This window comes from Gobius niger (genome assembly GCF_951799975.1).
Source record: "Gobius niger genome assembly, chromosome: 1".
NCBI lineage: Eukaryota > Metazoa > Chordata > Actinopteri > Gobiiformes > Gobiidae > Gobius > Gobius niger.
This window is the reverse complement of record NC_136852.1, coordinates 73,933,651-73,954,032: the sequence shown is the minus strand read 5'-3', so window position 1 is coordinate 73,954,032 and position 20,382 is coordinate 73,933,651. Positions and strand designations below refer to the sequence as shown.

At 40.2% G+C, this 20,382-nt stretch overlaps 2 protein-coding genes across 2 annotated transcripts; one reads left to right on the top strand and one right to left on the bottom strand.

Moving 5' to 3' along the window:
• Positions 1–63: 63 nt before the first annotated feature.
• On the bottom strand, positions 64–12,045 carry usp39 (ubiquitin specific peptidase 39). Its single transcript, XM_079552623.1, has 13 exons — positions 11,909–12,045; positions 10,360–10,438; positions 10,188–10,282; positions 9,937–10,073; positions 9,706–9,858; positions 8,735–8,960; positions 7,268–7,342; positions 6,799–6,866; positions 5,849–6,037; positions 5,613–5,755; positions 4,726–4,861; positions 2,527–2,613; positions 64–276 (listed from the first exon to the last, which is right to left on the bottom strand). The coding sequence occupies exons 1-13, from the start codon at positions 11,967–11,969 to the stop codon at positions 223–225; spliced, it is 1,503 nt and encodes a 500-aa protein (XP_079408749.1). The 5' UTR covers positions 11,970–12,045; the 3' UTR covers positions 64–222.
• A 47-nt stretch (positions 12,046–12,092) lies between these two features.
• On the top strand, positions 12,093–16,389 carry cUnh2orf68 (chromosome Un C2orf68 homolog). The gene is made up of 4 exons (XM_079579979.1): positions 12,093–12,457; positions 13,595–13,710; positions 15,025–15,176; positions 16,263–16,389. The coding sequence occupies exons 1-4, from the start codon at positions 12,357–12,359 to the stop codon at positions 16,383–16,385; spliced, it is 492 nt and encodes a 163-aa protein (XP_079436105.1). The 5' UTR covers positions 12,093–12,356; the 3' UTR covers positions 16,386–16,389.
• Positions 16,390–20,382: the final 3,993 nt, after the last annotated feature.

Genomic DNA, 20,382 nt, shown 5'->3' with positions numbered 1-20,382 from the left:
TGACCGACTGTGACTCTGTGGGACAGACGAGCATTGTTTAGCGCTAATACAAATGTCCAGACACACGTAGGTGAGCAGTTTTATTAAGAAACACTTTATTATTCCAAAGAAAACAGAGAAAATGTTTGCCGTTGTACATGTTTTGTTGCTGTATGATGAGGTTTTGCCACTTGCACTCTTGCTGATGAAATAAACTTGACTCCATCTCCTTTACTGTGTGGACTACGCCCCCGTGTGGTGCTTTGTGTCATCGCCGCTCTCTTGTCTTTTCCAGATCTGCCAGAGATTATAGGTTAGGAAACATTTCATCAGCGTGTGGGTCAGGTAGAAAACTAACTTATGAATAAAAAAAGACAAAACGCATGAACTTCAGTGACACAGTGTGAAAGAGTCTTTAGAAACAGGTCTGTGCGTATTTAACCTTTTACCCCCCGCCTACACCAAATGCATTCTGTCCTCTTTTGGCTATTATATGGGCCTGTGTAACACCTCATTTGAAAGCTAAGACCCACAAAACTGATCTTTTTCCTCACATTGTTGCTGTGTCACCTTTTGTAAGTTTTTTTTTTCATTTTTGTCATATTTTTGCTGAATTTTTGTCACATTTTTGTTGAATTTTTGTCACATTTTTGTTGATTTTTTGTCACTTTTTTGTTGATTTTTTGTCACATTTTTGTTGATTTTTTGTCACTTTTTTGTTGATTTTTTGTCACATTTTTGTTGATTTTTTTGTCACATTTTTGTTGATTTTTTGTCACATTTTTGCTGAATTTTTGTCACATTTTTGTTGAATTTTTGCAATTTTCTTGTTGATTTTTTGTCACATTTTTGTAATTTTTTTGTTTAATTTTTGTCACATTTTTGTTGAATTTTTGTCACATTTTTGTTGATTTTTTGTCACTTTTTTGTTGATTTTTTGTCACATTTTTGTTGATTTTTTTGTCACATTTTTGTTGATTTTTTGTCACATTTTTGCTGAATTTTTGTCACATTTTTGTTTAATTTTTGCAATTTTCTTGTTGATTTTTTGTCACATTTTTGTAATTTTTTTGTTTAATTTTTGTCACATTTTTGTTGAATTTTTGTCACATTTTTGTTGATTTTTTGTCACTTTTTTGTTGATTTTTTGTCACATTTTTGTTGATTTTTTGTCACATTTTTGCTGAATTTTTGTCACATTTTTGTTGAATTTTTGCAATTTTCTTGTTGATTTTTTGTCACATTTTTGTAATTTTTTTGTTTAATTTTTGTCACATTTTTGTTGAATTTTTGTCACATTTTTGTTGATTTTTTGTCACTTTTTTGTTGATTTTTTGTCACATTTTTGTTGATTTTTTTGTCACATTTTTGTTGATTTTTTGTCACATTTTTGCTGAATTTTTGTCACATTTTTGTTGAATTTTTGCAATTTTCTTGTTGATTTTTTGTCACATTTTTGTAATTTTTTTGTTTAATTTTTGTCACATTTTTGTTGAATTTTTCTTAAATTCTTCTTGAATTTTTTCTGAATTTTTGTCACTTTTTTGTTGAATTTTTTGTCGAATTTTTGTCACATTTTTGTTGAATTTTTGGTGCTTTTTCCCCAAGAAGCTTTCTGATTAGGGTAAAGCCAAACTGGAGAAAATGGGATCCGTTCAGGTGGGAGTTAAGAGGTTAAGTTTCCCAGTGCTCGTGTTTTAGATCCATGTCTGATACACTGAGCAGTAGAAACACACAAAGGTCTCACGATGCTAATTTTGACCGATTGCAAAAGCCCGTTAGCCTCTGTTAGCATCTGGAGTGAAGCTTTAGCACACGTTATAGCGAGGGAGAAGTGCGTGTTCGTAGGACAGGATACCAATAAACGATACCAGTCTGGAATCTAAATAAATAGAGTATAGAACGAAAATTATATTTTTAGATCAAAGTTTTGATGTTGTTGGTCCAGGGTAAACATTAAAGGGAAGTGACTTGGTTGGTTGCCCTCTTTTTTTTTTTGCTGAACATTTACCGAATTTATTATTATTTTGGTACAATTTTTTTCTTGTTGTCCCTAATTTTTGCTAATTTACAAAAAATATTTTCCCTATTTCCCCCCATTTATTTTTCCCATTTTTTACCCAATTTATTCCCAATTCTTTACACATTTTTGCCCCATTTTCTCCCCAATTTTTCCTTATTTTTACCACAAATTCTCCCCCTTTTTCACACATTTCTTGACATAAGTTGGCTAAACCTGCAGGAGAAAAGGCTTGGTAAAAGGTTTGTGTTCCTTCTCTCTTTTTTTTTACAATTTGTACGATCATAAACGATAAAATTGCAGTCTTAAGAAATTACAAATGCACAGATTCTGTTATGTTTGTGGCCGTACAGTTAAAAAGCTCTAAATTGATCAAACTCCCACGTGAACGTTGGATTGAAATCACATGAGGCTCTTTCAAACTGTCACTGGAAGCTTCTCTTTTACTTTAGTCACTTCTCATTTGCATTGATTCAAAAGATTTAAGTCACAGTTTTAGTGATTTGCTTTAAACGTATGACGTTTACCTGGATGTAGGCCTCTGACAGAGTGATCATCTGAGGCAGGATGTCGATCACCTGCAGGTCCTGCATCTCGTACCACTTCCCCGTGCCCTGGGAGAGGTCACACAGAGGTCACACAGAGGTCACACAGAGGTCACACAGAGGTCACACAGAGGTCACACAGAGGTCAGACAAACAAGACGCACATGCACGACTGACCACGAGCTTTAGGACAAGGTCTTTTCTTTAAACATGGTCCTTTTCAAACAGTGTAGACATATCTCTGGACCAGAGGTTCCGGCTGGGTCGTAAAATGTCGGCCATTCACAGGAATTACCGGCCATTAAAAAAATATATACATAATGAACGTGGCTTGTTATCAATAACAATCTACATTTAGGCAGAGCGCTACACGAGTGCTTTAGTGGGTCCAAAAGACGGCTATTGCTAATGAAAAAATGACGTGAGAAAATGCAGCTGAAATCCAAATATAAAGTGGATCGATTGAGAGCGGCAGGTGTCACGCGGACGAAGCCTCATCTGCACTTTAACTCAGACAGAAAGTAGCCCATATCTATGACCCTCCTTATCCAGGTCTGACCACATCAGCTGCTCAGCGAGGGTTGGGCTTTAACGTGACATCAGGTGTAAAACGGAGGGGCAAATCGACTGAACATGGACCCAGCTCCGCCGCGATCTAGAGCGGCTCCAACACCGGTAACTGAGCCGAGGCGTCTGCGCAGACTGACCGAGGGAAGCGCCTCTAAACCCGGTCACTCTCTGAGCGGCTCCAACACCGGTAACTGAGCCGAGGCGTCTGCGCAGACTGACCGAGGGAAGCACCTCTAAACCCGGTCACTCTCTGAGCGGCTCCAACTCCGGTAACTGAGCCGAGGCGTCTGCGCAGACCGACCGAGGGAAGCGCCTCTAAACCCGGCCACTCTCTGAGCGGCTCCAACACCGGTAACTGAGCCGAGGCGTCTGCGCAGACTGACCGGGGGAAACGCCTCTACACGCGGCCACTCTCTGAGCGGCTCCAACACCGGTAACTAAGCCGAGGCGTCTGCGCAGACTGACCGGGGGAAGCGCCTCTACACGCGGCCACTCTCTGAGCGGCTCCAACACCGGTAACTAAGCCGAGGCGTCTGCGCAGACCGGCCGAGGGAAGCGTCTCTAAACCCGGCCACTCTCTGAGCGGCTCCAACACCGGTAACTAAGCCGAGGCGTCAGCGCAGACTGACCGGGGGAAGCGCCTCTAAACCCGGCCACTCTCCCAGGAGGAGCCAGTGCAGGACAGCGCGTCAGTCTGACTGACCACACGCTCGTTTAAAGAATATCCTAATCAAAAGTATTGCTGAGTTCTTCACACTTTTATAAAAGTAAAAGTACCTGTAGTTCACTATTTTCTTGGAAAATGTGACGAAGCACGAAGAGAAAATCCTTTCATTTCCAGCGTGACGATGGCGCTTCAACTGCGCTTTGTAAAATGGGCTTTTTGATAAAAACATTGAACCTTTCTTTAATATTTGGGGCTGTCTCAAAAACACTTTGTTATGTTAGTCACTGACCCAGGTGACATGTTGTATTTAATATATTTTTCAATATTCTCTCCATATTTTTTACTGTCTGTTTTACTACTGTTTTTACTGCCAATTTGGCCGATGGAAATTATTTTTACCGGCCATTTGCCGGGTACAGCCGGCAAACAGAAACCCTGCTCTGGACACTGATGGTACATTAAAGCTCCTAAATTAGATCACGGCCCAGTTCTTCCTACATTTAAAAAAAGTACAACTGGAGTATGGAGAGAACATGCTTGTTCTGCTGAGTGTTTTCTCAGAGGCTGAACTCCTTAAGAAGGCGGTTCGGTGGTTGGACTGGGCCTGGACTCAGTGGAGAAGGTGGTGAAGCTGAGGACGTTCTCCAAGATCAGGGCCGTCATGTCCAATCAGAGCCGCCCCCTTAACTCGGTCTCCTCCCGCCAGAGAAGCATCCTGAGCTCCAGACTCCGCTCTCTGAGATGCTCCAAGGACAGACAAAAGAACTCTTTGGTCCATCAGGCTTTATAACAGAGACACTTCAGGGAGGAGCAGAGGAGGAGGAGGGAAAGGTCTTGAACATTTCACACCTTAACTTCTCGATGTTTGTATTGCTTTTTTTTTATTTTTTAACTTCAAATTTAAGCTGTGACAAACGTCTGATGTGTCTTTAAGCCATACTTACGTGGTGCAGCACATGTATCCTGTAGGAGCCTTCGGTCGGTTTCCCATCATGCACCACGTTGGCCACCAGGTCGTAGGTGGTGTTCTTCTCTGTAGCCTGAGCCTCCTCCGTCAGGTACTCCCGCAGGTCCACGTTCCTGTACACGGCAAGAAGAAAACAGAAGGAGCGGATTTAGACATAAACAAACTGTTCTCTAAAAAGGCCAGGAGAGAAGAAGAACAGAAGAAGAACACAGGAGAACAGAAGAACACAGAAAAACACAGAAGAAGAACAGAAGGAGCAGATTTAGACATAAACAAACTGTTCTCGAAAAAGGCCAGGAGAAAAGAAGAACAGAAGAGGAACACAGAAGAAGAAGAACAGAAGAACAACACAGACGAACAGAAAAAGAAGAGAAGAAGAACATAGAAGAAAAACAGAAGAGGAACACAGAAGAATACAGAAGAAGAACAGAAGAAGAACATAGAAGAACAGAAGAGGAACATAGAAGAATACAGAAGAACAGAAGAAGAACAGAAAAAGAGAAGAAGAACATAGAAGAAGAACAGAAGAGGAACACAGAAGAATACAGAAGAAGAAGAACAGAAGAAGAACACAGAAGAACACAAGAAGAACATAGAAGAACAGAACAGGAACACAGAAGAATACAGAAGAAGAACAGAAGAGGAACACAGAAGAATACAGAAGAAGAACAGAAGAAGAACACAGAAGAAGAACAGAAGAGGAACACAGAAGAATACAGAAGAAGAACAGAAGAAGAACAGAAGAGGAACAGAAGAGGAACACAGAAGAATACAGAAGAACAGAAGACAAACACAGAAGAAAAACAGAAGAACAGAAGAAGAACAGAAGAAGAACAGAAGAACACAGGAGAACAGAAGACTCACGTGATGGGGAAATTCACAATGGTCGGGTTCTTCTCCACAAAGAAGTTGTTCTTGGTAAATCTCTTTATACAGAAGATGAGGTACGGCGGCAGCTTCATCAACTGGAACCTCTTGAGGAAATTCTCTTTGTATGTTTTGTACTCCTGCAGACAGACGAGGGGTGGGGCGGGGTCAGTTTGACTGGTTTGACCGGTTCTGTATTCATGATGAGGGTCTGATCTGAATCACACACGTACCTTCTCGGTGTTGCCGTTGAACTTGCCCAGGATGTTGAAGAGCGGCACCTGCGGGATGATGAGCTGCTCCTTCTCGTCCTTGTACAGAGGAGCCGTGGGCAGGTCCAGGGTGAGGAACAGGAAGGTGGACTCGGACATCTGCTCCTGGTACTCGTCCGTGTGCAGCAGAGCCTCCTTCTCCTCCGGGGTCTGAGAGACAAACGCCATTGTTAGATCACTGCGGCTGGGCACCGATAAACCACACCAGACTGGCATCGTTCAGGATCGGTTTCGGAAACAAAGCATCGGTGAAGTACTGGTATCAAATATAAATGCAAGGGTACTCAGTTCTATGGTTTGTACTTTCTCTCAGTGTGCATTGTGTGAACTGAATCTTGGGTTTTTAAAAAAGATTACAAAGATAAGATTTCCTAAAACCTTTAAAGAGGGGGTATTCTGCTTTTTTCAGTCCCATAGCACCAGTCTATATCACACTACAATGATGACAAACCTTCTGTTGGTCTGTAAATGCAGTAAATTATAATAACTGCCTTGTATAAAATGTCTCTCTCAAAATGGCTGTAGTGAATGTCTTGAAATAGGCCTCTGTCTCTTTAAGAACCTCTGAGCCTTTAGACACGCCCCCTCCACACGCTGTCTGTGGCATCAGTGGGGAGGGGGTTCTGCTGAGGAGCAGTGGTTGGTTACTCGGCTGGTGACGAAAGCTCGGAGGCGTCTCCAGGAGGTGGGGGCGTTCCTAGGAGGACTCAGGCAAACCCATCCCTAAAATGGCCGCCATCAGAGTTTTTGCAGATGACTCAAAAATACGTGAATGTGCCAAGGCAACACTTCAGGCATGTTTTTAATGAGAGAGTGACAGAATAACATGATGGAAAGCTTGAAAAAGTCCATTTTGCATAATACCCCCCCTTTAAAAATGAATGAAAAGATAAGTGTTTTCTGTGACTTACCAAATCTGGATGTGGGAGCTTTTTGGAGAAGATGCGCATGGAGCCCTGGAAAGCTTTGCTAATGATCGCTGTGAAAGTCAACAGAGCAGACGGTGAAATAGGCAGGTTTCAGAAAGGCTGTGTGTAATAACAGGCTGTGTGTAATAACAGGCTGTGTGTTATAACAGGCTGTGTGTAATAACAGGCTGTGTGTAATAACAGGCTGTGTGTAATAACAGGCTGTGTGTTATAACAGGCTGTGTGTAATAACAGGCTGTGTGTTATAACAGGCTGTGTGTTATAACAGGCTGTGTGTAATAACAGGCTGTGTGTAATAACAGGCTGTGTGTAATAACAGGCTGTGTGTAATAACAGGCTGTGTGTTATAACAGGCTGTGTGTAATAACAGGCTGTGTGTTATAACAGGCTGTGTGTTATAACAGGCTGTGTGTAATAACAGGCTGTGTGTTATAACAGGCGCTGGACTCACTGGTTTTCTTCTTGGTTCCTCCCAGAGCTCCGTGCAGAGCGTTCAGGAACCACGTCATGAAGTCCACTGCGTCTCCTGCACAGACACGTCCGAATGTCAAAGTATTTTTAATGAGGAACAGCCTTGTAAATGGTAAAACAAAAAAAATCTTACATACCCTCATTTTAACTATACAGTTAAAAAAAAGTATTGTTTTGCTTCTATGGAATATAATTCCAAAATAAGAATATATATCGACTTTCTCTACGTCAGTACAAGTGAAGGAAGTCGACAAGTAGATTTCAATTGAGGCTCACCCTATAGGCTGACCCTATAGGTCTATAGGCCGTCACCTTTTAGATTTGGATCAAGCCAGACTGGAGAAAATGCACTCTGTTCAGGTGGGGTTAGAGGTTAAGAGCAGGCGTGAAGAACATGATCCGTAACAATATTTTGACCTTGGATTTGACTGAGTCTGACTCTGTACAGCAGACTTCAGTACACATGACCAATAAGGCCTTCATTTATACTCAGAGATTCTCCCTAAACATTTGAACATTTAAGTGAGCAACTAAACAGTGTTTAGCATTAGCATTATGAGCGTTATGTTCAAAACATGGCTCCAATGCTCAAAGTCAAGTCTTTCTTATTGAAATTCTACTCAGTTTAAGTCCCCGCACCCCTGGTTGGGAAACACTGCTGTTATCTTATCCAATCTTATAGAATACATGAAGTATTGTGCACCTAGTACATGAAGTATTGTGCACCTAGTACATGAAGTATTGTGCACATAGTACATGAAGTATTGTGCACCTAGTACATGAAGTATTGTGCACCTAGTACATGAAGTATTGTGCACATAGTACATGAAGTATTGTGCACAGAATGCATGAAGTATTGTGCACATAGTACATGAAATATTGTGCACATAGTACATGAAGTATTGTGCACATAGTACATGAAATATTGTGCACATAGTACATGAAATATTGTGCACATAGTACATGAAGTATTGTGCACATAGTACATGAAATATTGTGCACATAGTACATGAAGTATTGTGCACATAGTGGCCATACTGCCTTTGCTCTGCCCAATCCCGTCAGACCTTAGAAGCTCAGCAGGGAAGGGCCTGGTCGGTACTTGGATGGGAGACCGTTTGGTAACACCAGGAAGCCTAGCGAATGTAGTGAGTGAGTGAGAGTGGTTGGTGGTGGTCGGAGGGGCCGATGGCGCAGACTGGTTGCCTCGCTTCCGTCAGTCTACCCCAGGGCAGCTGTGGCTACAATAGTAGCTTACCACCACCAAGTATGGAGTGAATGAATAGTGCAATGTAAAGCGTCTTTGAGTGTCCAGAAAAGCGCTATATAAAACTGATGCATTATTATTATTATAGTACATGAAGTATTGTGCTCATAGTACATGAAGTATTGTGCACATAGTACATGAAGTATTGTACACATAGTACTTGAAGTACTGCGTTCCTACCCTGCTTGGTGATCTGGAAGTTCTTCTTGCTGCACAGAACCACCGCCTGCAGCATCTCGTGAGGGGACACGTGGGCCTTGAAGTTCCGCGGGTTCCACAGTTTCCTCATGAGTTCCCCAAACCTCTGCACCAGCAGGAACATGATGTCCCCGGGGGGGCGCCGGATGTCCCGGTAGTTCTCCTCCTCCAGGAAGTAGTTCCTCAGGGGGGGCACGTTGGAAAAGGCCTGGACAAAACCACACGGGACGTTTAACGAAAGGTTTTCACTGAAGCTGAATCAGGATTAAGCTAAAAGTCATAGTTTTTAAAGGTTACGGCGGGATTGTTGGCTGGATGAGCATGTCCTTGGTCACATTTTTTTCGATACCAGTACTTCAACAAAACTTGGTTTCCGATACCGATACCTGAACGATATTCCTTCCGATACCTATACTAAAATATTTGTTGTCTAGAACCAGAAAAAAGAACAATAATGTGTGGATGATTTTAATTACATTTATAATATCAGGTTCATCTCTAATGTCAGGAAATGTGTGAAATTTTTTGCATATTTAGAGAAAATGGGGGAAAATTGGGAGGAATTGTGGCAAAAAAAGGGAAGAAATGGGGTACAAACGGGGGGGGGGGGGGGGAAATCGGGGGAAATTGGGGTAAAAAATGGGGGGGGGTAGGAAATAATGAGTAAAAAAAACCAACAACAAACAAAGCAACAATGAGGGGGAAAACTTGGGAAAAAGAGAAAAAACATGGGACAAAGTAACAAAAAAAAAGGGAAATTATTGGAAAAAACGGGCCAAACATTGGGCAAAAAAATAGGAAAAAAATCTGAAAACTTATTTGAGCTGACCAACTCACAACTTTTAATCCTGTCCCTGGACCAACAGCATCAAAACTTGTGTCTAAAGAAATACAGTTTTTTTTTTTGCTTTCTGCTTTCGATACTTTTTTCCGATCCCAGTCCTTGGTCATACCTGCAGAACCACGTTGGCGTAGTCGTTGGCCTTGATGTTGTTGAGTCCCACGATCCCCGGCAGATACGTGGTGCCGTCGTAGGCTCTGTACAGCTTCCCCTGTTTGTCCAGCCCCGAGATGTGCGGCTTGGTGAACGTGGGCTTCAGCACATACTGGAGACACAAAGGCAGGAGTCAGACACAGCGGTGAGAAGAACCGTCTCCACAGAACATCAACGAGCAGGGCCTCACCGTGATGTCCTCCAGGGAAGAGTCGATGATCTCGTAGTTGTCGGGCAGGCAGTAGAACTTGAGCGTGTGCAGGTTGAGGAAGACGTGATGAGCGAACTGGACGCTGTGGGTGTAAGCGTGGGACTTCAGACCTCGGCCTGGGGCAGAAACAAGTGCAAATGTTCAATAATGGTTTATAGTTATTGTGTGATTCAGCCTAGAACCCGCTAAAAACAAGCCAGAACGAGAGTAGGTCCGAGAAGTCGACCTACCTTGAAAGTATTTCCCACATATGAGACACGCGTAGACATTTATGTGAGACAGAGAGACGGAGCACAGCTTCTCGAAGTCAAAATCCAGCACGCTCCTGGAGAAGAAAGAAACAAGAGGAAAGTGTGACCACATCTGCTATAATGAAAGTGGTGTCCATTGTCTGAGGCTGACCTGTTTATTGTGTCCAGGTAAGGACAGTGGCGGCTCCTGCGGTCTTCTGTCTGACGCCCACGGCCCACTTTTGCTACAACTGAAACAAGAGACAAGTCTGCATAAAGTCTGGGGATCGATGTTACAGCAGAAAAGGTCAGAGAGCGGGTCAGTAGTATCACTGCAAACTTACTGTAGTACTGTACTTAGAGTTTATGAGGATATGTACTTCACTGTTTTTTAAGGCCACCGTTTTTCCATACTGAGATCTGTTCTTACCTGAGCTTAGACGAGTTGATCCGTACCTGTCTGGTCTTTGTGCCCGTGGAAGAGCTTCCAACTTCACCCCCGTTTGGAGCTATAGGAATATACTGGGAGAGGCCCAATGCTAACAACATCTTTGGTCTGTGTGCGTGACTGTGGCCAGACAGATACGTATCAACTCGTCTAAGCTCAGGTAAGAACAGATCCCTGTATGTAAAAATGCTGGCCTGTTCCTTTAAAGTACTTTAAGCACCACTGGGAAGAATAAAGATGTGTTTCATGCAGGGCTGCACAATATACAGCACAATATAATATATATAAGTCCACCATTGTGACTGAGATTGACACATTTTTTGCCAATTCTACATTTTAAGTCCTTTTTTTTAACAAAAATTGCTGAGATTACTTTAACTTCTTAACCCCCACCTGAACTGAGTACATTTCCTTTACCCAAATCTAAAAGCTTCTTGAAAACGGCATCAGGATAGCGACAAAAAGTTACTATATCGCAACAAAAAAGCAACAAACACTGTAACTAAAAACGGCAAAAAAACGTAAAATACAAAGAAGCGACAAAACTGACGACAAAAAATGTGAAAAAAGCTTCAAACAAAAAAACATTTTACGAAAACATGTCAAAAACACAATGAAGCAACAACGACAAAAAAAGCAAAAAAAATAGATCAGATTTAGATCTGTTTTGTAGGTCTTAGCTTTCAAATGAGGCATTGCACTGGCCTGTAGGCTGTAAGCTCGGGTCGAGGAGCTTTTAGATTTGGGTAAAGCTGAACTTAACTGGCGAAAATGTGCTCGGTTCAGGCGGGGGGGCAAGAGGTTAAATCGTGTGGAACAAGCCACGCTGAAATGGTTCAGTAAACATCGCAATATTGCACTCCTAGTTTCATGTATTTGAAACACATCCAGGACTCAGGAGCTTTTAAAACATTTCAAGACTGAAACCAAGGACCACACGCTATTCCCAAGATATTTAGTTCTTTCCTAACCCAAACCCACAGGTTCTTGCCAATGCTTATTAGAATTGTTGTTGTTGTGCCTTTGTGCCTCACACTTTACATCAGTGGGTTTTTTTGGCTGCAAATGTAACTTCCACAGAATGACACGAAATCAAACGCTGCAATGTTAAATCAAAACACACAGGCATTGAAACGACCATTCTTAATCTAAATAGTTTGTTATTTTGTTAACATTAGCCCATCAATGAGTTTTCCATAGACTTACAGCACACCGCCGCATGCTAACACCCAGCTAACGGCTTTAAACACTTGTAGAAAAGACATGAACCGACCTTCATCCTCATTGTCATCGTCGTCCACGTCCACGTCCCTCTCCCGCTTCAGGGAAACCATCACAGCGTTTACTCTGAGAGATTTTAATAGAAACAAGGGGTTTGTTTAGGGAAATGTTCAATGAGCTAGCACCACCGGAAGAGATCAAATCTGGGCCGGATGTGTCGTCACACGGGGGGAGGAAACAAAATGGCGGAGTCAAAAACTAACATTTCGTTCAAATAAAAAATAAATACAATATTTTGTAGTTGATATTGGTATCGTATCTTGCATCTATTAACACCTTGTTTTAGAAATGATCTTTAGTTTAATTTTTGTTTCGTTTTTTTGAAACTCGCTGAGGTTCAATTGTTGGCCAATGGTTTAGCACAGCCGAGCTGTGTAGCCCGCCGGGGCTGCCGCTGTTTTGTTGTTTAATAGTCTTTTTTGCTTATTTATCTGATCAAAATGGACATTATAAAAGATGACGATCTGAAGTATAAACCCGGAGGTCGTTTGGACATGAGCCATGGTTTTCTGCACCATATTCGGAGGAACCAGAAGGCCAGGTGAGTCTACAGAGCTTTTAGCTGTCACTGTTTAGATCAGATTCTTGTATTTGTTCTACATTTCCTAATCTCTGAGGCGAGTGTATGTGCAATTTACTATTTAATTACATAACATGTTTTATGTAATATGTCTACATCTTTGTTAAAGACAATGTTTATCTACTATCCTCACCCAAATATAGGTTTATGCCATAGATTTAAATGCACGTGCAGAACCAAACATCGAACAGACCTTTTTTGTTGAATGAAAATACGGCTAAGCCAAAACTGAAGTTAAAGTTGATCTGGTGGTTTCATTGTACGTTGGTTTACTGGTACTGATGCACATTTTAAAGTGCTGCTAAAGACCAAAGATTAAAACACCTTAGAAAATGTATAAATAATGATGATTTTAATCATGGTAAAGAAATGTGAAGGTTTGTTCATGTTTCGGTCAAAATACATGTGTTTCTGTTGTATTAACCTCTTAACCCCCGCCTTAACCTAACACATTTTCTCTAGTTCGGCGTTACCTAAATCTGAAAAGTTTCTCGACTGGAGCTCACAGCCTATAACGCCTCATTTGAACGCTAAGACCTTCAAAACGGATCCAAGACTTTTTTCACGTTGTATATTTGATGCTTTTCTGAAGCTTTGTGTCACATTTTTAAACATCGCGATATATTGATATTGATATATATCATTTTAAACACGTCCAGGAGGCAGGAGCTTAAACATTGGCTGAATATTAGCGACTTGTTTTTTTAGTGACCAAAAAAATGTGGCAACGAATGCAACAAAAAAGCAATGAATACATGACAAAAAAGTGATTAAAGTAGGTTTGTAGGTCTTAGCTTTCAAATGAAGCATTTCTCTGGCCTATAATCTGTGAGCTCCAGTCAAGAAGATCTGGGTAAAAATGTGCTTGATACTAATAATTGACTGGAAAGTAATTTTATGAAAATGTTCCATGTACTTAATTTACAGTGAAAGTAAAGTCCAACACACTGGAGGAAAAATGCATTTCAATCACTTACAGTTGGTGTAAATAATGAATAAATAAATCTAAACGATGTGTCACAAATACTAATAAAACCTGTAAAACCGTATGTATAACTAATAATAACAAAGTGTGACTGTGATGTGTGTCCCGCTCAGAGACGACTATGACAAAGAGGTGAAACAGGCCAAAGAGCTGGCGAGGCGGAGACACACCACGACGCCCAGACGCCCCCGCAGGCCGGACATCCAGGTGTACCACCCGAAACGCCGAGGTCAGGGCTCAGCCGGGCGGCGCCGAGGAGAGGGCGGGACCAGAGAGAGATTACAGGGAGTTCACCTCTTCACCGAGCACAGCTTCTCCAGATCAGCTTCACAGTGACGCCTCATTTGAAAGCTAAGACAAACAACAAACAAACAAGTAAAACATGACAAAAACGTGACCAAATAATTGTATAAAAATGTCACAAAAACGACTAAAACGTGACAACAAAAACAAGGAAGTTTAGATGACTTGTGTAGGTCTTAGCTTTCAAATCAGGCGTTACTCTGGCCGATAGTCTGTGAGCTCTAGTGGAGAAGCTTTTAGATTTGGGTAAAACTGGAGTTAAAATGTGCTCGGTTAAGACGGGGCTTTAGGGTTTAAGCAGCAATTATTCTGTATCGCTTTAGAAGAATAGTTTTGGTCAAAAAGTGGATTCTAAGCAAGTAAAAAATGTATTACTATAAGTAATAAGCTCTTATTTTGTCCCTAAAAAGTAATAATGTTTTGCCGAGCAAAGTTTTCTTGAGAAAAAAAATCTTATTTTAGGAAATAAAATCGAGCCATTTCTTGTTCAGATAAATTTGCTAAAAACATGATCATTTTTCTTGTAACAAGAAAGAAAAACTTTTTGAATCTTCTTCAGTTTTAGACAAAGAATATTTTTTCTTATTTTAAGAAAAACTAAGATCAACAACTCTTAATGTAAGAACTGATTCTCACAGATAATACATTCCATTCTTTAAAGTGGACGGCTCGGTGGCACAGCGGTTAGAGCCTCAGCTTCACAGCTCGAAGGTCCTGGGTTCGATTCCCACCAGGACGCGGCCTTTCTGTGTGGAGCATGTTCTCCCCGTGTCTGCCACTAAAAACATGTACAATAGGTGAATCCTCCAGCAGGTGATTCTGACCCTCAGCCTGGCTCCACATCATGGAGGTGGGTCTCCGGGCGCTGGCAATACTTTCCTTAAATATTAGTATTTATTAAGAACATTTTGCTAAAAAATGTGAGTAATTTAGAACATTTTACTTAAATCAAGCAACATTATTCCATTTTCTGAGGACATTTTGCTTAATTCTAGCAATTTATTTGCCTTAATTTAGTGTTTCTTTCTTGTTTTATAAGAAAAATATTTTAGAAATAAGAATTCTTGGCAAGAAAAAAATGCTGACCCCATTGGCAGAATTTATTCCTCAAAACAAGACAAAATGTCTTATTTAAAGATTTTGTCCCTTGTTTTTAGTCGGGTACTTTTTGCAGTGTAAAGGCGGATCTTGAACCTGGGCCGGGCCTGGATCCGTGCTGACCTCTGGGTGTTGTTCACAGACGGCTCTCGGGCCGACCCCGGAGCGGAGGCAGACGAGTGCAGCGACAGCGGCTCCAGCTCAGACCCGGAGGGGGACGGCCCCGGCACCGAACTCTTCTGGCTGGACTACCAGAGCGACTGCGGGACCCTCACCTCTGTGCTCGTCTACAAGGTCTGCTCCACACCAGAAAACAGAACATTCATGTGTGGAAGATCTGCACATTCATAATATCGGGTTCATCTCCAATGTCAAGAAATGTGAGAAAAATGGGGAATAATTTGGGGGGGAAATTGCAACAAAAAATTGTCTAAAAAAAAAAAAAGGGTCAAAAAATAGGGAAACAATTTTTAAAAAATTGCGGTGAAATAGGAAAATATAAAAAAAAAAAAAAAAAAAAAATTGGGGGGAAAATATTTGTTTAAAAAAAACAATTAGGAAAAAATGGAGAAAAAATAGAATTGATTAAAAAATTGGGGGGAAATAAAAAAAATAATAATAATAAAAAAAAAGAGAGAATCATTAATTTGAGCTGAAACAACCGAATCACTTCGATACCAGTAGAACCAAAACTTTTTTTTTTTTATACCAGACTGGTATCATTTACAGTGTTGGGAGTAATGTATTACAAAAGTAATGAGCTACATATAATATAGTTCTATTTTCAGTGACTAAGGAATGTTACTTTTAACAAAATAAAGGAATATATTAGAAATGATCATTCAATCAATATCATTACAAACTAACCTCTTAACTCCCGCCTGAACCGAGAGGATCTTTTTCCTCACGTCATCAGATTTTTTTTCCATCGTTTTTTTGTTGGGTATTCAACTCATTTTGTAACTTTTTTGTCAAATTTTTGTCATTTTTTTTGTCATTTTTTTTGTCACATTTTTATCACATTTTTGTTACATTTTTGTCATTTTTTTTGTCACATTTTTATCACATTTTTGTCACATTTTTGTCACATTTTGTCACATTTTTGTCATTTTTTTGTCACATTTTGTCACATTTTTGTCATTTTTTTGTCAATTTCTTGTGACATTTTTGCCACTTTTTCAGCAATTTTTCGTCACTTTTTTGTCAATGTTTTCTCACTTTTTTGTCACATTTCCATCATTGTTTTCGTCTCAGTTTTGTTGCCATTTTCACAGCTTTTTTCCAGAAGCTTTTGGACTGGGGTAAAGCCAAACTGGAGAAAATGTGCTCGGTTCAGGCGGGGGTTAAGGGGTTAAAAGTAAATGTGTTTTGTTGATCCAGGAGGACAAGCCGGAGAAGGTGGTGCAGCGCGTGGCTGAGAGGAACACGCTGGACCAGCCCATGAGAGCTGCTCTGGAGGCGCGAGTCCAGAGGGAGATGGACAAGAGGCGGGACAAATGCTGACAGAGGACAGAGGACACACACGCCAGAGGACACACACGCCAGAGGACACAGAGGACACACACACACGCCAGAGGTGAAGGAGACGACAGCTCTGCACACTGTGAACGTGAAAGTGTGGCGTCTTCGTCTGTTTCCTGCTCTGATTCCCCGGATTGGCGAGCACACCGCTGGATAAAAGCGCTGCCTGCAGGGGGAGCTCCAGGCCGAAACCCTGACCTCTGTCTTTTCCTTTCAAAGACATGGTTTCAAATTAGAGGTCGACCGATGTGGGTTTTTCTAAGGCCGGTGCCGACATTTCTGAACGATATTTTTGTCTGGTTTATCTATAATCCTGTAAAAACCTGAATACTTGGCCACTTTTATCTTATTACTGTAGGTCGCAGTTTCTGTCCCAGCTTGGATTAGGTGCCGTTAGCATTAGCATACTGTTGCTAGCCCTGATTAAAATAGAATTGCGGAGGTTCAAACTAGCTCAGTGGTTGAATTCTCCAGGTTCTGAGCTTCATGATGACATACAGCATTGTTCATATGAGGTTTAGTGAACTTGTTTCTCACCTATTTTCATCGCGATGTCTCTCTGTTCCCCTGAGGCCGAGGGAGTTGTGGAACTTGATTTAAAGCCCTGACTTCGCTCTTTCAGGAAGTCTCGATCACTTTCGGTCCTGGAGATATCGGCCGATAGCTGATATAGTCAACCTTTTTTTTTTTAAATGATTACACATCAGTGCTGAGGTGCCCACAAGAATGTTTTCAAACCTGATTTATCCTCGATATGTCGACCTCTTGCTCCTGGACGTCACTAACTGGCTCGTTGCACAATGTGGCTAAGCTATTCCTGCTAACCTGAGGTCGAAGCGCCCGTGCTTCTCCTTTAGACTCGTTCGAATGATCATGTTTTCTACATAGTGGTGGACAAGAAACTGTGGGTCATTTAAAAAAAAGTCTATAAAGGTTTCCTGCAACAGCACATTTAAATGCATTATCTTTAGACACAAAACTGTCCGTTGTTTAACCCCTTAACTCCCACCTGAACAGTTTGGCTTTACCCCAGTCCAAAAGCTTCTGGAAAAAAGGTGTGAAAATAGCAACAAAACTGAGACGAAAACAATGATGGAAATGTGACGAAAAAGTGAGAAAACATTGGCAAAAAAGTGACAAAAAATTTATGAAAAGGTGGCAAAAATGTCACTAAAATGTCACAAGAAATTGACAAAAAAAATGAGGAAAAAATGAAAAAAATGTGACAAAAATGTGATAAAAAATTGACAAAAAATGAAAAAAATGTGACAAAAAATGGATGAAAAAATGACAAAAATTTGACAAAAAATTGACAAAAAAGTGATGAAAAGGTGGCAAAAATGTCACAAAAATGTCACAAGAAATTGACAAAAAAATGAGGAAAAAATGACAAAAATGTGACAAAAAATGGACGAAAAAATGACAAAAATTTGACAAAAAAGTGACAAAAAATTGATGAAAAGGTGGCAAAAATGTCACAAAAATGTCACAAGAAATTGATAAAAAAAAAGGAGGAAAAAATGACAAAAATGTGACAAAAAATGACAAAAATGTGATAAAAAATTGACAAAAAATGACAAAAAATGTGACAAAAAATGGACGAAAAAATGACAAAAAATTGACAAAAATGTGATAAAAAAAAAAAAAAAAAAAAGACAAATAATTTGACAAAAAATGGACGAAAAAATTACAAAAAAGTTACAAAAATGAGTTGAATACCCAACAAAAAAATGATGGAAAAAAAATCTGATGACGTGAGGAAGAAGATCCTCTCGGTTCAGGCGGGAGTGAAGAGGTTAATTTACAATGTACATCTGTATAGTCTGCAACAGGAAAGAATAAATGTTTTACTATCGCTTTAATGTTAGCCTGTAGCTTCAAGACAAACTGGCCGACCTTTACAAACTCCAACATCTCCCCCGGATAAGTATTTGATTCTACATCAACTTTCAGGAACTCACTCACAGTCCATCATAGAAACTTTAGGATTAGTCTAATGAGGCTAAGCTAATCTCCACAGGAAATGACCAGGACGGGAAGTAGCATCGCTAACAACCTCACGTTAGCAGAAACAGCTCAGTCACATCGAGCAGCCAGACCTGACGGGGAAATCTCAAATCAATGTTTTTCTCCTAAACATTTCATTAAATCTCGTTGAACGTTTGGATTAGCTTTCGTCTCCTCTGCTGCGGAGGGAAGAAGAACCACGTTGAAAGAAAGGGAAGATGCTCCTAAGCTAAGCACCGCTAAACGATAACAGTCTGGTAGCGAGGAAGAAAAAAGGTTAGGTTCTACTAGGTATTGAAAAAATAAATTGAAATGTAACCCCTTAACTCCCACCTGAACCGAGCACATTTTCTCCAGTTTGGCTTTACTCCAATCCAAAAGCTTCTGGAAAAAAGGAGTGAAAATAGCGACAAAACTGAGATGAAAACAATGATGGAAATGTGACAAAAAATTGAGAAAACATTGACAAAAAAGTGAGAAAACATTGACAAAAAAGTGACGAAAAATTGATGAAAAAGTGGCAAAAATGTGACAAAAAATGACCAAAAATTTGATAAAATTTGACCAAAAAATGACAAAAATGTAACAAAAAAAATTACAAAAAAATTATAAAAAATTGACGAAAAAGTGGGGGGGGAAATGACAAAAATGTGACAAAATGTGAAACAAAAAATAAAAAAAAAATGCTAAAAAAATTTACGAAAAAGTGAAAACAATTTGACAAAAAAATTACAAAAAATTTGATAAAAAATGACAAAAATGTCACAAAAAAAATTACAAAAAATGTATTAAAAATTTACGAAAAAGTGAAGAAAAAAAAAGACAAAAAAATTACAAAATTACAAAAAATGTGATTAAAAAATGACAAAAATGTGACAAAAAATGACAAAGGAATGACAAAAATGAGTTGAATACCCAACAAAAAAATGATGGAAAAAAAGAATCTGATGACGTGAGGAAGAAGATCCTCTCGGTTCGGGCGGGAGTTAAGAGGTTAAAAGAGAAAAAAATGAAAAATTGGGGGAATATTTTTGAAAAATTTGGTGTGAAAAAAAGAAAAGAAGTGAAAAATCGGGCACAAAAAAAAAAAAAAAACTTGATTGTTTCACCTCAAACAAATGATACAAATGTAAAAGAAACAAAATGGAAGGAAAAGGAATAAATTAACATTATTCATCTGTTTTATGCTTCTATATGACAAATCAGTATCGAAAACCAAGTATCGTTAAAGTACCGGTATCGTTAAAGTACCGGTATCGTTAAAGTACCGGTATCGTTAAAGTACCAGTATCGTTAAAGTACCGGTATCGTTAAAGTACCAGTATCGTGGCCAGGACAGACTCACCAGAGGCGGTGCCAATAATCGTTCTGGAAAAGGCCGACTCCTGCAACACAAACATGTCGACTGTGAAAAAAAAACCCTCATATTTGTATTTATTTTGGAGCCAAATCGTGGACTTTTGCCGGGCGTGGCGAAGTGGGCGGGGCTTTCGAATGCCGGGACGCCGGAGGGTCGCCGGTTCAAACCTGTTGTCGTGTCACGTGTCCCGCTCCGGTCATGTTTAGTCCACGTGTTTTCATGTGCTGGAAAAGTCCAAGTTTCAGTGTTGTGTTGTCGGCACATGTTTGACTTTTATACTGTGTTTGTTTCGTATTTATTTAGTGTTTTATATTGTTTTGTTTTATTTTGATACGATTTATATGTTACTGAAATGTGCACAAAGCCACGTGTCTCCACATAAACGACTACAGTACAAAAGGTTTCTGTCTATTATTAAAAATTACAAGATTTATAAAAGTGATTTATATAAGTAACAGTGTTCAGGTGTTCGTCCTGTTTCAGAGCGTGGTGTCCTGCACTGGTCAGCTCCTCCTCTTCCTCCTGCACAGCTCCCTTCTTAGCGGAGCTCATTGTATCTTTGGCTGCGTCTGAAACCATCAAATCCGTCCGTTCTTAAACAGGGGAAGTGAC

Coding starts and splice junctions, on each gene's coding strand:
- usp39 (XM_079552623.1), bottom strand. CDS start 11,969: ATGGTTTCCCTGAAGCGGGAGAGGGACGTGGACGTGGACGACGATGAC. Junction 6,038..6,798: donor AGCTCCCACATCCAGATTTG/GTAAGTCACAGA, acceptor TTTGTCTCTCAG/ACCCCGGAGGAGAAGGAGGC. Junction 5,756..5,848: donor TCAACGGCAACACCGAGAAG/GTACGTGTGTGA, acceptor GTCTGTCTGCAG/GAGTACAAAACATACAAAGA.
- cUnh2orf68 (XM_079579979.1), top strand. CDS start 12,357: ATGGACATTATAAAAGATGACGATCTGAAGTATAAACCCGGAGGTCGT. Junction 12,458..13,594: donor CGGAGGAACCAGAAGGCCAG/GTGAGTCTACAG, acceptor TGTCCCGCTCAG/AGACGACTATGACAAAGAGG. Junction 15,177..16,262: donor CCTCTGTGCTCGTCTACAAG/GTCTGCTCCACA, acceptor TTGTTGATCCAG/GAGGACAAGCCGGAGAAGGT.